This window comes from Acipenser ruthenus, chromosome 11, assembly GCF_902713425.1.
Source record: "Acipenser ruthenus chromosome 11, fAciRut3.2 maternal haplotype, whole genome shotgun sequence".
NCBI lineage: Eukaryota > Metazoa > Chordata > Actinopteri > Acipenseriformes > Acipenseridae > Acipenser > Acipenser ruthenus.
Window position 1 is genome coordinate 34,035,783 of NC_081199.1, and position 16,097 is coordinate 34,051,879.

At 37.4% G+C, this 16,097-nt stretch overlaps 1 protein-coding gene across 7 annotated transcripts in view; it reads right to left on the minus strand.

Moving 5' to 3' along the window:
- Positions 1 to 16,097, minus strand: part of LOC117426645 (protein TANC1-like) — a 112,872-nt gene that overhangs the window by 57,263 nt on the left and 39,512 nt on the right. For all 7 annotated transcript variants that reach the window (XM_059033788.1, XM_034044478.3, XM_059033784.1 and 4 more), the window contains one exon: positions 7,819 to 7,923. In XM_059033788.1, coding sequence (XP_058889771.1) covers positions 7,819 to 7,923 — 105 coding nt within the window. The remainder of the gene's footprint in view (positions 1 to 7,818; positions 7,924 to 16,097) is intronic.

Genomic DNA, 16,097 nt, shown 5'->3' on the forward strand with positions numbered 1-16,097 from the left:
ATTATTAATACACAGGCCTATATACTTGGAAGCAGTCTTCAGGGAATTAATTAAGCTATTACACGCTCAGAGTGTTTACCTCCATTTTGAACTTCTACTATAAAGTCGACCCTTCCAGTCCCGGTCTGTGGCCCAATAACATCCCAAATAGTTTAAATGAAACCTTCCCACGTGTCCTTAAAGTGCTTGATTTTTCTTTTTCAATACACAGTCAATTCTCGTTAAAACAAACTTGGATTAAACTAATTTCCTGATACTATGAATTGTCGACAAAGTCCCAGCCAAATTACTTCTTGTAATATGAATTCACTTAATACGAATTTCCTATGTGTGCCAATTATTTTGGAGCAAATTGCCCTAGTTCAGACAGCCGAGTATAAAGGATATTGGGAAATGTATTGACTTTCATCCAGATTGGCGCCTCTGTACTGTATTTTAGTGCTGTTTTGGGACCACTCATCCTATGATGTATTTTAAGTCCCCATAGTGCACGAAGCAGCGCCAAAACATGCACTATCCTTGCAAACAAAAGTGGAGGTGCTGAAAGCGATGGATAATGCACCACCAACAAGGAAAAGAACGATTTCAACATTCCCGCAAACACTTTGTCAACCATTCTGAAAAACTGTAATGAACAGCAAACTGTGGATGCTCAATACCCTGATGCTGAGGAGGCCTTGTTTTTTGTGGTTTAAAAATGCCTGTGATATGAATGGGACATGCAGGTTTCAAGTGCAGTTAATTTGCAATGCATGCTTTTTAAAAGTTGACTTACAACCATATTTTCAATAAAATGCACAGTACTTAAATTGTAATACTTTCCATTGTACTGCAACTGAAATTTGATTTCAGTGTTACTGTAACTTCAAGAAAAACTGACAGTATGCATTTGACTTAGACCCTGATAATAATAATTAATTTCGTATTCGTATTAATGAGAGTTGACTGTACCAAATAAACCTGAAGTGGAAAGACCATCCACAAGAATTGCCCAGCCTTGGTCTACAGTAGTGGGTGTCTCTTTACTGTATCTAGCGGAGTCAAAACCATCATGTTGGTTTTCCAAAACGATAAGCATCCTGTCACACCAGAATCCATCAGGTGTATAGCATTTAGTTTAGTTTCACTGGATTCTCTAGAGACTTCAGACATTTCCTAAAAAAAAAAAAAAAAACATCTACAAATACTTTAATCCAACATGGTAATGCTTTACTGTTATTTTTATAACCCAGAATGAATCTCCTCAAATGGCCTCAACAGATGTATGTCTACAGCAGCAGTTAATAATCCCTCTTCCTTCCTAATTCCAGACAGTGTCTGTCTACAGTAATCTCTCAGAGTACCGGGGATACAGGGAGAACAGCACATGGCAGTGGACCTCCTCCAGACTCAGCTACCCATAATGCTCTGCTAATTATTTTCATTCAAAATCTCCAGTAAAACATTCAAAGAATGTTAAGTAACAGATTTTAATTAAGTACAAAGACATTAATTGAGATTTTTTTCAATGTAAATTAAATCAATATTATACACATAGAATGTTATGAAGACTATGTTTCGATGACAGAAGTCTCATGTCATTCTGTCACAGCTTACCATGTCCTTGTGGTCCCCTGTGCAACATTTTCATACTGTACTTCCTTTGCACTGCTAATGTAGGTCTCGTTTTTTTGTTAAATGTTAAAGCTCTCTGCTTCCATCCACCCCATAATGTACGTACTGTATGGCCTCTAGTACTTTTTATTCACATATATTAAAGCACAGAATCACATCCACAGAATAAAAGGTATTCCAAGATCAGTTCTCCTACCCTCCTCATTGCCCCCTTTAAGTGCTGATAGGAGATAAGCTACAACATCAAATTACTTTTACCTGTTTAACTACAATCTTCACACATCAATGTCTCACCACCACACCAGTATACTGTGAAGGATACAGGCAGAGACAGCTGAAAAGAGAGAGAACTAGATATGCCCTGGACAACACCATCACAACACACACAGCATATAATGCAGTACTACAGAAGACTTTTACGTATGATCATTTTAGCATACATCTGAAAGTAATGCACACCAATGCTAGAGAAAATAAGATAATTATGTTTGTTTTTTGTTTTTTTAAATGCAAATCCCGCTGAGGCTCGGTTAAATAATGTGCCGAGTCAACCTTCACCACTTTTCAGACGTTTTCTGCCAATGATACTGTCAGAATGAAAATACTGTCAAGATGCTGCAATAATATTGGTCTCTGTCAGCCAAAACGGACTGAATGGCAGCCTTCTTAATTATTGTAACAAGAGCAGTGGCAGGATGTTAGGATAGCAATAACCATTTGTGGATTGTAGGTTAATAAGTGCTAGGAGTAAGTCATTATTTTCTTTGGTTTGTTTGTAAAAAACCACACCTTGTCTGCAAGTCGCTACAGCTGTGTTTAGGCTGTCATAACATTGGTGACATTGTCAAATGAAATAACAGGTCCAAGGAAAACGTAATAGCAGAGTTACATTGTAACACTTCACAGTAAAATTGGAGTTTCAAGGTTGGCAATTTTAAAAGATCAATATGGAAAGCATGCGCATGATTCAGAGTAATCGTATGTGTCTTTTTGCAGGTGGTACGGTAATCATCGCATCAACAGAATGGATTCACTTACGGCCTGGAAGTGGAAATAACTATCTTCATGTTTATACTTTTGGACCTATCTATGTTTGAAGTACACCAAAACAAAGAAAACATTTTCAGTTGATTGCTGTCCAGATGGTTTCAGAAATTGATCCTGAATCAATCTTGTCTGCCTCAGACATGGATTTGGATGAGATACAACAGTTTCAAGTAAGACAAATATTGTAAAACAAATATACTGCTGGTATGCCAAAACGTATATCCCAAAAGAAAACTGTATGTGCATTTTACTTTGCAAAAACTGTCAAGCTTGGTGTGCTTACAAAGAATGATTTGTATTGTTTAAAATAAACAAACCTTGTAATTCTAGATTTTTCTTGCTTTTTGAATTATGTTCATTTGAACAAAACAGACAGAATCTCAATTTCTTGCACAAATCCTCAAGAATCTACAGAAGGGTTTTAGAATTATTCTGGGGTCTAAAGGGTTAAAAGCATAAAAAAAACAAGAAAATAGTATTTATAACACAAGAGAATAGGGCCTAGTAATATTTGTCATATGGTACAATAGAGCAAATTAAAAGCCTTGATTGGTTATCTTTCCTTTAAAAAAATCCACTCAGAAAAAGACAGGCTGCCTCTCAAGAGGAGGGTTAATTATGCCTTGATTAGAAAAAATCAGTATGGACATCCCTATGAGCTTCTCGATACCAGCTGCTAACCTGGCAAGGAAAGAGGCATCTCTAGCAGTGTAGGCCTATTAACAACCAGCACACAGCTCGTCTTGCAGCAGAGAGCAAAAACTGCTCAGGTATTTGCACTGCCATTTAAGACATGCACAAAACTATTATTTGATCAATTCTGGAACAATTGCAGAAACCAATGTTTTGGATGAAAACAAATCTCAAAATAACCCACCCAGTCCTTCTGCATTGGTAAACGGATAACATTTGGGGTCAGATTTGGTTAAAACAGAGAATGCCCTACCATTCATGCATCACAAACCACAAATACTTTTTGGGGCCACTGTTGCTACTTTGCTGGCAACTGTACAAAAAATATAAATATTGTTATGTAATGAGTGTTTTTCAGAACAATCTAGTTGTTTTTTTACACTGGCTTCCTGAGTTTTAGAATGCATTTGAACATTATTCTGAGGCCCTTTATGGTCTTATGTCCAAGACTTCCAATCATTATCTTCCCAGAAATTCTATGAGATTACAAAATGCTGAATCTATTGGTGATTCAAAAAAAGTTTGAAGTTGCTTTCCCCCTTGTCTGTGGAAATCAATCCCAGCTGATATAAAGAAGGCCAGCAATGAATCTTTTAAATATTGGTGGCAGGCGTTTTGTGTAATTGATTGATTATAACATAAATCAGAGCATGCTGTGATGTCTCGGTTTGAAAAGCGCAACATACAAGAATAGTGTAAGTTATTCCCTCCAATTATTCGTTTTTCAAAAACCCAAGACAGGAAAATAATACAAACGTATTACTCACTGATTTCTCATTACAAATGGAAAAAATATAACTTGACATCACTGGTAGCAGCCGGTCACTTTATTTTTATCATTAGCAGCAGTACACCACAGGTCATTGCTCAGGCTTCAACACCTTTTCAAAAAGATCAATGCACGCTTTACTTGACTACCCCTCATTACACACGACTTTGTATTTAAGAGCTGGTAAAAACAAGAGATGGTATGGTATGGTATGGTATAGTATGGTATGGTATGGTATAGTATTCAACCTTGCAGTTAACAATTGGGATTCTTCATTTATTTAAATTTTTGTTAAATGTTTTTTGTTGTATCAATACATGAATCCAAATAGGAGTGCAAAGAAGGGGAAACCTCTGGATTAACGTAGTAAACGGCTATCACCGCTAAACAGAAATCATATTTTAGTACAACACTTAACATGACTGTGGGACACTGCAGCTTTCCAATACGATTTAAAATGTGATCTAACCTGTTTGTAGTGTATGTTTTACATTGTACTGTTCTGTGACACAATGCCACTCAGCAGAGTTGTCTTTTAGGCTTGATATGGATTTCGGTAGTTTCACCAGGCAATTACAACCCAGTGTGGCTAGGTGATAAAAAGCAGTGTCAACAATTGACCCAAAGATTTCCTCTGCTAGTCAGGGGATGCTACATGAAAAAGGAGTTCATATGCCAATGAAAGCCATTGAAATATTGATTGTACAGTTAGCCTTAATTATAGCTTGTTCATCCTAAACTGTGCAATGAGGAGTCGTTTCCGCTGCCTATGGCTACAAAACTGCAAATCAGCATAACCTTTTTTATGGAATCTGTGAGTCTGCAGTAGAAGAGCTTAAGAAGTTCAAGTTACTTCACAAGGTTTCAAAAGCTGTACATGTAACTTAGAATGCATCTTTTATGCACCATTTAAAAGGATGGCCCTCTGTACCATCCACACTATGTTACAAAGCAATCATTAAATGTCTTCATTGTTTCTTTTATTTCTTTTTATCTATAACCTTCACAAGACACGAAGGCGGCCAACATCAGGAAGAGCAGACACAATGATAGACTTTCTAAATCCCTGCTGTTCTAACTTATCCCTGGCTGAAGCACTGTATGAACAGGTATTTGGCCTCACTAACAAGGTATTCATTTAGCGCACAGGACTGCACAAGGCTCAATCTACATAAGACCATGCACAGCCATTAAATCCTGATTTTAGTTGGTAGTCTGAGTTTAGGAGACATTAGAATACTAATCCACTGACAGTGCATAAACCCACTAACTGAATTGTTCTACTACTTGTCAGTACCTTCCAATTGCAGTACATTGTACCTGTAAAGCAACAGAGTTATCCTAAATAATTGCCACCTTTTTGAACGTGCGTCACAGATTTTGGCATGACAAATCAAACTGCAACATTCTTTCTGCAACAGTTATAAAAAAATAAATAAAAAAAGCAAACTCTCATCATCACCAGATTCTTTATTTGATATCTTTCAATCTCTTTTCTGTTTTGAACCAAAAGACCAATGTTTTGCTACATAGCAACTGTTTAACATGCATATGGTGTAGCTTCTCCTTCTCTCCCCCCAGCCCCTCCCCCCAAGAAAAAAGACTTCAAAACCCAAGGGAAGGATTTAAAAGACCCCATCTTGACAAGGGAAAGCATTACGCGAAAAATTATACTGTGCCACCAACGAAGCGAACAGCTGAAAATTCTCTTGCGATTACTTCTTGTAACGCTGCTGGTGGCTTTCACTCAACTTCCATTACTCTACAGTTCACACACACAAATCTATTTTTGACACTTAATTTAACCACAGCACTGTGTTTATCTCCACCGTTGGCACAGACACCTGATGGAAAGCAATTGAAAACCAAGAGTATTTAATATAGATTCCCGCGCATCCTCCCGAATAACTCTGAAAGAAAACAGAACAAAAAAAATCTGAAAGAAAACAGAACAGAAAAATAAAACATAAACTAAGTTCATTCTGCAGAAAGAAACAGTCCTTCAAAGCAACAACAAAAAAAAGAGAGAGAGAATTCAACGCGAGAACAAACAAGATGGTTCTGTCACTCGGTTCAAAATCTGGCTGCCCTCGTACTGCTTTACAATAAAAGTTTCAGTGCTCCAGGGTGCAGGCACTTTTCAATGAAACAGCCCCTGAAAAAGAAGTCTGTCTGCAAAACACTGAAACATGGAGGAATGGTTTTTCTGAGTACGTTTTAATACACTTTAGACAATGGATTATTCATACGTTACATATATATTTACACCAGAAAATCTTACAAATCTAAGGATATATTAACCTCTTATTAAAATTAAAAATGAACAAATCTTGCTTCCAAATAAGAATACTTTTCTTAAAGTTGTCTTTAAGAAAAGTATTCTTATTTGGATTCTACTTTCAGAAACATTTTGACTTCAGGCAAAATCAGGAAATATTTTTGATGTGACCATGTGAATTTGCAAGACGGCATCTTCCTTTGCCAACAAGAGTGGTTTGGACAGTTGCTAAAAATCAACAGTTTTATTGATATGTGTGACAGATTAACCATTGAGTGGCATTTCTGTGATAAAAATGGTTTCCAAAAAGAAAAAAAAAAAGAAAAAATACTGAAGAAACATGTTTACCTAACATGTATATCGGTGCGCATGTCGGGCTTCAGAGTTATTGTAATACTGTCAATGTTTAGAGGAACACCACTGTTTGGACAGGATCTTTGTGTTTAGGGAGTGTAAACTTCAAAGCTTTCTCAGTATGGTAGTTCTATAATTACTATACCAACTCCTTCGTCCCCTTTCTATACTGTATAGTATCTCCCGACCAAGAAGTTTACAATTACAACATGTTACTGATATCAAATCTCAACTGGCCTCTGAAACATGAGTCAGCCATGCACCCGTCAATTAAAAACACACTGGCACTTGTTTCTGCACTGGTAACTAAGGACATGTAGAAACTTGCCCCTGGGTGGAAATTGCTTCTACTAACCCACACCCATATCAAGCCAGTCTCAAAAGTGTCAAGTCAAAACATTAACTTTCCCACCCAACTAGAAAGACAAAGAGACAGTAAACAAAGCACTGTATAGCAATAAAATTGATAATACATGAAAACAAATAGGTTTGTAATTTGGTACTTTAAAATAACAAATACAGTACATGAACTACATATGTTTTTAAGAATCAATAACCAACGCTAGCAATATACTTTATTATAAAATGACTAGATATTTCCAATTCACAAATACAGGATTTTCAATTCAAACAACTAACTCCCTGGAGTGTTTCTGCTGTTTCCATGTGACACAGCAAATTAAAGATTACATTTATTACCGTTCTTCTGCCTGTTGTCTTGTAAATGAGACGCCAGCTACAGCACAGGCTCTGCACAAATAGAAAAATAACAGGCAATGCCTCCCAATATATTCACACCTAGAGTGGCTCTTAAGCAGGTCTCATGAACACAATGAAAAGCTGTCTCAAGCAGCCCCACAGCACAGCTCACCACTGCCAAAAAATTCCAAAGGATGAGACGCATCATTCAGAGGGCTTTTAAGCAAAACCTTTTCAGGATTACTCTGCCGTCAAAGCCGTATCGTTACAGTCTGTTTATCAACTGTACCTGCAAAGTTTGCTGCTCGTATTAACAACAATAAAAGGAAAACAATTCACAAAATAAAACAAACACTGTTCTTACCATTCTGGGGAGGCTGCTTCGTCTCCGACACTTTCCTTAGTGCCGTAACAACTGCATCCCCGGGAACTCTGGGGCTTTCTACATACTTTGGCTTCCTGATCGGACCTGCAGTGAGAAAAAATTCATTCTGGATTAAGTTTTTCCAGATGGGATTTAAGATCAGGAATTTGAATCTCCTTGCGGAGACTGCGCTGGTTCAGAAGCATGAAACCCAGTTCCCAAGCTGGGAACTGCTTTTTCAACAGGACTGTATAGCCCACAGAGGAACACTTTTGGAATGTAAACTGTGGCAGGAAACCAGAGTAATTCATTAGAGAACTACTTGCAGACTTAATCCAATGTATGCAATCAGCTAGCTCATATCTTTAGCAGCCCTTGCTCCACTGGATATTTTGCTTTGGCTTCAAATCAGTTTTCCCTAGATCTCTACTTGGTGGACAGGGATTATAAACAGACAGCCTGTGGCATTAACACTGCTCAGTGCTGCTGCAGCCTAACAGCCATCTATCTGGGGGTATTTTATCCAACTCGTGACGCACATTTTGAATGAAGATATATTTCTTCTTAGCAACTATCTGTGCACAGAGCTGCTGTGTACTACTCCTTCTCACTCATCCTCAGGTCACAGTCCTGCGGCCTGCTTTAAAAGAAAGGTCTACTACAGTATGCCGTGGACAGTACATTGCATTCCTACAGTGTTTCTAATCCCCGACATATGACAGTACTTGTATAACAATTGTTTATTATCCAAGTAAAATATCCATTAAATGTTCTTGTATATATAAAGTAACAGATTTGAATAAATTATAAAAAATAAAATCTGTTATGAAAATAGGCCTCATGTTTGTTTATCTATTTGCTGCTCCTTTGTTTTTATACTGGGAATAAAGTTTTTTGACTTTGTTAAATACATATTGTTAATGTATGGAATTCCATCCATACATTCACAGAATATCCAAGTAGTACATGTTAGTAAATGGCAACCAGGGCGGTAGCCAGCCATGAACAATCACTGAGGCACTTGCCCATGCACTGCGGCTAAGCAACGTGTAAGAGGGTGTAATAAATAATTAATTATTTGTATGACTTTAACCGAGGCCCGTGCCTCGGGTGCCTCTAAGCTGGCTACAGCCTTGGTAACTGTAGTGTAGCTAAATGTCCCATGGTACTTAATGTATCCACATTTTGAATGGAAATAAAAAACTGTGTACTGTTTGGAAAAAACACACACACACAATGGAGTTTGGCTTTAATGAGAACTGGTGTATATAGAAATCAGAGATCACAGTATCCACTAATCCCTTGATTTAGCCACTTAGCCTCCACAAATTACTGCTTGCTTACTGTATAACATTCTGAACATTGAGCAACAACTTGATCTCTACTGTCCTCTATAGGCCATTGACCTGAAATGTAAAACTCGGCTCATTGGTTCTAATCTGGAGAAAATTACATATTATTACTGCTCTTCTGTTTGTAATTTATCCTCAATACATGCAGAGATGTATGTCGTTATACCTGCTGTAGCATTTAGGTTTCAAATAACTCATTAGGCAAATCTGAAAAATGCATGTAAAATAAAACTGCAATATAATTGAAAAATCATTTTGGGGGTGTACATAGGTTACATTTTGATACACAAGGCAAAGGCCAGTTAAGATAATTCCAATTACACTCAAGACTCAACAAGTAAACACATACTCTGTTTACACGAGCAACTTTGAAGCTTTGAGGCGGCTTAGGTCTTGTTTTTCTGTAGTATAAATGCAGCCGTCCCAGGCTTTATTTTTTAAATTGTATCATCGATAGATAGATTGTTAGTATAAGGTAAAGTTCTGGGGGAGAATGTACACAATTCAAAGTTGCAGATGTTTCTTTTTAGCTATTAAGTGAATGAGTTTCGCTTTTGTTGAATAACAAAAGTAAGTATTTTTCATGAGTAAGAAAATAAATGGGAGTTATTGTTTACATTTACATATAAGTGTAAACGATGTGGCTCAAATGATAAGACTCTTTCAACCTGATCGGCTCTAAGTCAGCTCAGGTCCAAGTTGTAAGTGTAAATACACTAAAATATACAGAATGCGAGCAGCCTATCATAATACACTCATCTGAGAAGTCAGTTTACTAACATGCATTACAATAATAAAACTCATTAACACTTCAATACATACTGTAAGACCACACAACGCAACTTCCCACACACTGCACAAGAGGCTTTAAAGATCTGTGCCCTACTGCTTTTTCATCCTCGGGCAAAAGTAACTTGTTTACTGAGAACATTACAATGAATAAGGCTTATGAACAATAATCAGAGTCAGATACCTGGGAGCTTTTCCAAAAATATTACCCAGCTCTAATCTCTTCAAAGAGAAGCTGAGAGCCAATACAAATGACAACGGCGTCTTCTTTTACCTGTTGGTAATGCAAATTTACAGACACTATTACATGTTAATGTAACTTCATTTAAAAGTGCTTCATTAACTGTTCTAGATGCCAGGTTGTCATATTCCAAGATGGATAGCAGAGTCTGGAAAGACATTGTTTAATTTTCCTGATGAATTTCAGTGCTCCTGGAATGGAATGGAGGACTGTTCCTTGCCTCAGGCTTGCCCTTGAGGGACCAGCACGGGCAGTGAGCAGTTCACTGCATGGTGCCAATCAAACCAGTGTCCTTTCTTATCAACACTACCTGCAAAGGTGCCAATTGTGCCAAATTACGTGGTCGTTAAAGAGAGGTGGACTTGTTATCTAAATTGAACAACCCGGTCCTCGCCTCCATGGTATTGTTTCATGTTAAAATATCTAATTCTGGGTGAAACATGGGAAAGCATGGTGGATGGGTACCACTATACCCTTTGACTCTCTGTATCAGACATTTGAAAGTGATTCCTCTATCCTGGGATCTGAGCCAGCGAGTCACGACAGGGATGTTCCAGATGGCAGAATGTGCAGGCCAGGTGGATCATGAGCCCTGTCCAGCAGAGTGGAGGCTCAGAATCCAGAGCAGGAAAACACTGCAGCTACGAGCAAAGAGAATTACAAAACACCTCCAGCAGGGGTTGCTGGAGAGCATAATCCAAATGGGATTTGATACTATAAAGAGGTGGGGTGTTACATGTGCTGTTAAATATATATTTTTGCTTCTGCATAAAAGTACACACATACTGTACAGCGGTTCACCCATTAGTGGTTGCATAACACACATTTTGTAGTCAAAATACATTTAGAAAAGCCTTTGACCCTGTCTGGAAGGTCTTGGTCACACAGAGAGCTGGTGAAATACAGGAACGGTCAACAGTCTGTCAGGAGCAGGCACATGAGAGAAGATCTGTAATGCAATGATACACTTGCAGTCTTAACAGTCAGTGGACCAAGTACTGTAGAAGGTATGCAAAAAAAATGTAACAATGCAAAAGTCAAGATGTACAGTAGAGTCTAAGTATGTTAGAAATAACCTACTGTATTCTTATGCTGTACAGTATATGTAACTTTTACAGGATGGGGCATGTGAGCAACAGAATGCATTTGTTTTTTTCTTTAAAAACATCAAAGAACATCAGGAAGGCAGTTGGGGGCGTGCTCAAGCATTCCTCAACCAAAAAGTCTTCAGGCTCTTTTAATACTTCTTTCCTCTTCATACGCATCATCCTCTATGTAAAACAAAGCCCTGCTTTCTATTCTTGGGACATAGAGTATAATTCAGCTTGTAACATGAAAGGTTATGTTGGAGCGAAAATCCTTGTGGAATGGGTTATCCAGCCCACACGGCAGATATGGAAACAAAACCGATTACTTAGGAACAGAATGTTGCTTTGATGTCTAATTAACCCTTTGGGAACTTTTCAGACAATATTGGAAAACAGAAAAGGAAAATTTGACTTCAGGTCCCACAGGCAGACAATGGAACACAGCGTTACCGGTGCTACCTGCAGTGCTAACACCACAATGCACAGCAAGTCATGTATCTTTAACCACGTTCTTGGGTCTGGTTTAGACCCCCCCCCCCCTCCTCCTCTTCTGCTGTTGCTTCTCTCACATCACTTCAAATCCCAGGTGTGCTGGGCAAGGGAGCTGTTGTGCACTTGCTTACGGCAGAGCCACTGACAAAACACTAAAGTAGGAATTGTTACCTGATTATGGTGAAACATTATATGATGCAGCTGACATACACCAAGTCTCTGCAGGCTTTCCTCACGATGCCATTTTCACTACACTAAAGATAAATAATTCAAATGCCTTTTGTCCCAGAGGTTACCTCATTTTAATATGTGTTTGCTGTAAATGATTAAATATGTCAGTTTGTAGTAAACTCTTAAAGGTACAGTACAGTGAGCAGCTTTTATATTTGGGGTTGGTGTTGGGGGTTCAAATTTTTGGGCTTATTTACTGATTTATCACTCCATTACCTTTTTATGATGTTTGCATTTAATCATTATGAATGGTTCCAAGTTCTGTTCTTTTTTCTCTATTTACTAATATTTACTTGTTATTTACCAAAAAAACACCTGGGCTTTCATGTGTAAAGACCCCAGAATGTAATAGCCAGGCAGTCTACAAACAACTGTATTTTACATGTGAACAAAGAGGTGCTATCTTTATATATGGATTAGAAGCGACCAATAACACCAGGAGAGAAACACTATTATATTCTACTCATGTATGCAAATTCTGTGCAAAGAAAAGGCGCATGAAAGGATTCATTCTAAATTAATCACAATTAATTTCACATTTATATCAATTTCATGGCTATATCTCTAAACCCTAGAGTAATCCTCATTACACTTTTATCCAATTCCTTTCTGTTTTTGACATTCTTAATCACTTTAGTTTTAACTCTGTTTGGAACAGCATTACCTTTTGACAATTCTCCAGTATTTCTGTGTTAAGATTCTTTTCTATTGTATATTCTTCTAGCTAAACATTGTAGGCTGCATAACTGATATTAGGGTTACCAGACATCCCAGGAAAACTGTACTTTGAAGAAATTCAATCTACCTAAATCAAAAGTATAATAAATGTTTGCAAGCTGCTGCTTATACTTTAAAGTGGATAATATTTAGAGCTTGTACTGGCTGCAGAAAAACACACATTTCAGCATTACTATACAATTCATTAAAATGTAAACACGATATTTTAAAATCAGGTTCAACCACTGAACCTTCAAATACATCTGAAAATTTTTTTAAAAAATCAAGTCTTTGCCTCTGCCTGACTGAAATGCCAACCGCTCTGAAGTGAAAACAGATACCAGTGAAGTGTTTAGCAGACACCTCGGAAGCATACAAAAATAATAAAAACAAAAATGTTGCTCTTATTGTATTACTTGTATTGTAACGCTTGAAATGTTTTTGCTTACGATTGTAAGTCGCCCTGGATAAGGGCGTCTGCTAAGAAATAAATAATAATAATAATAATAATAATAATAATAAACATGTATTCAATGTTTACTAAATAATTCATGGACTTGGAAATCATTTCTTCTATTCCTGCTTACTTAAGATTTGGGATGCAAATATGTTCTTTTGTAGAGAGAACTTTTAAAAAGTGACATGTACTGTAGGGTGATTTCAAAGTTGCTTGACTTACTCCGTGGAATATTGATTCCCAATGATAGATTTAAATTTCAAAGACAATGATCATCAATGGAAATGTATTGAAATGGAGCCTTATGAAAAGGTGCTTCAACTAACAACTCTCTGCTGACAAAACAAAGCAGAGTCATGTCTGCCTTGGTCCCCTGTTCCAGCGACAGTGACCAATCTCCCCATTAATAATGGTAATGTGTAGCCTTATGTAAATAAACCACATATGTCCTGTCTTGCCTTTCTAGCTGTTTCATTGTCTCTAATGCGGTGCCCGCAGCCTAGAGAGGGTTCTGCTTCATACAAACACATTTTACCTGCCAGGTCTTTCATTGGTTAAATATTACTGTAGAAGGCTCCGTTGCTTACTGTATGCCCAGCAATGTTGAGTGACTTGATTACAACTTTAAATTCTGTGGATAATTTAAAGCAATGTTCTCATCTGCTTAACTTTCCAAATTACTAAATAAGGTTCACACAATTAGGGGTACATACAGTACTGTATTAGGACCCATCAACCTACAGTCTAACAGGACTGAGAAGTTAAAATAACACTAAGTAAACCGTACAGTTTTCTGCTGGAGTTGCTTTGCCTGGCATCTTTCCTTGATTTTATAGTGTTTAAGCTGTTATACACTGGGGCCCTAGAGAAGATAATGAGGTAAATGTATCACAGAAAAGCAGAAACAGGCCCCTGTGTACCCCATCTGACCAATCCTTCCTGATCATTTGAGAATGAGACGTTCATACACTGCTACAGTACATCAGTCCAGGCATTTTCTTCTGAACTCTGTGTGAACTGAATCCTGCCGTTGGAGAAACACTGTATGCTTTACCGACTTGTTATAAGAGCTACACCCTAATATTTGTAATGTGCAATTAAGAGTTGTGGAACTTTGTGAAATTATAGATTTGCTGTCTCATCCTCCAGTTAATTTAACTTGAATTCCTCCGGTGTTATAAGTCAACAACATTGCCATCTTCAGTCTATGAAACTGCTGCTTTAGCCAAAAAATGTGGAAAATCAACCTTTCGATACTTGCTGGCCATACAATTTATCATTGTAATGAGCAGACTGCAGAGGAGCACCTGTAATTAAAATAATTTTCAGTAAAGGTCTGTTCTGTGGAATTAGCACTCCAGCACAGTGTTCACTGCTCACAGATGCAAAAACCTGGTGTAAAATACATTACGTTCAGTCACTTAATTTAAAAACTAAAGTTTTTCATAGTCTTGTTAATATATAAAGTAAAATAAATAAAGATAATAAGATAATAATAAATATAAAGAAGACAATATATTTCCTTTTAGTACACCTATGTATTCTATGGTTATGGTTCGTAAGTGTGTTATTCTTAGATTAGTAAGTTCATGATGAAATTTGTTTAAAACGTTTGTTAGTTTGGCTTATTTGTACATGCACAAGCCATGCCAAATGTATCTATCAAACGCAAAAAAGGCTAGGATCATAAACTTTTTGTCCCTCCTTTATGAAATGGAACTACATTTAAGGAGAAAAGCATAGTCATTATTTTAACGTTTCTGAAAGAAATTGACCTTCAAAAGATTGATATTGGATAATTTCAAGATCAGTTAGCAAACCTGTAGTGTGAACAGCAATAGCCCCAACAGGGCTGAAATAATGTCATACTGTACAGACCAAATCCTCCAGACTGTGCTGTCTCAATTTTCAATGGTTCCCACAAGAAGCTCTGAAGGCAGAAAAAGAATAAAAGGGAAAACAGAAGCAAGGTATTGTAAAGGCCAATGAGGGAGCTTTGGGAAATTTACAATACACAACTAAAAAGAGATATCGGGAGCAATGAGGCATCAAAAGTTCGAGATGGCACCCTATCATTTATCTCTGCAGAATATGTGACTGCCTTCATTAGTTAAAATGTAACTCAAAAATAAAAACTGCCGATTTGTATTATTTGTATTTGCTCGCTGCTTTGTATTAAAATCTCTGAAAGTAACCAAGCTGATCACACATAGTCAGACCAATATGGATTTCAAAACTCGTCAAGCTAAATCTGTTCAAAGTATCTAATAAAAGGAAAACAAATGTAAATAAAATCTAACAAGCTTGTTGGCTGGCTCATCACACCCAAGGGGTTATGAATTTAAACCCCCCGTTTAGGACATGTATTGAGTTGACAGGTCTCAATAACACGCTGCATAGGGAGGTTTATCTTGACAATGGAAGAAGTAGGTAACCTTAAGTGATAGCAGAAAGAAATAATGCAGACCCCAGTCACCACGTTTATGGCTGGCTAATGATAAGCAAAGCGTACAGTGGAAAGTGAAAACTCAGGCCATGGATCCTGCAGCTATTCCAAACCCTGGGTTATCATTACCAGCAGGGCTGGAAAGACAAGAACCACAATGGTCTGTCAACCATCAACTGCAAATCCTTATTGAAATTCCAGTTTATTATTATCCCAAAGGTCCACAGAGAACTTTACCAGCATGATCTGCAGCCCTATTGTCCTGTTCATTTTGACATCCATTTAAGAGTAAATAAATAGGCCTACAATACTGTACAATTCCCACCACTACAATATGCTGCTGCAAGCTGCTACTGTTAATCACACAAAATAGTTCTATAAAATAACACTTCAGTAGATTTAGTGTTGTTTCCCACTCAGACCGGGTTACTGTACCTGGCAAGTATTCAATAAAAAAAGTGGGTTT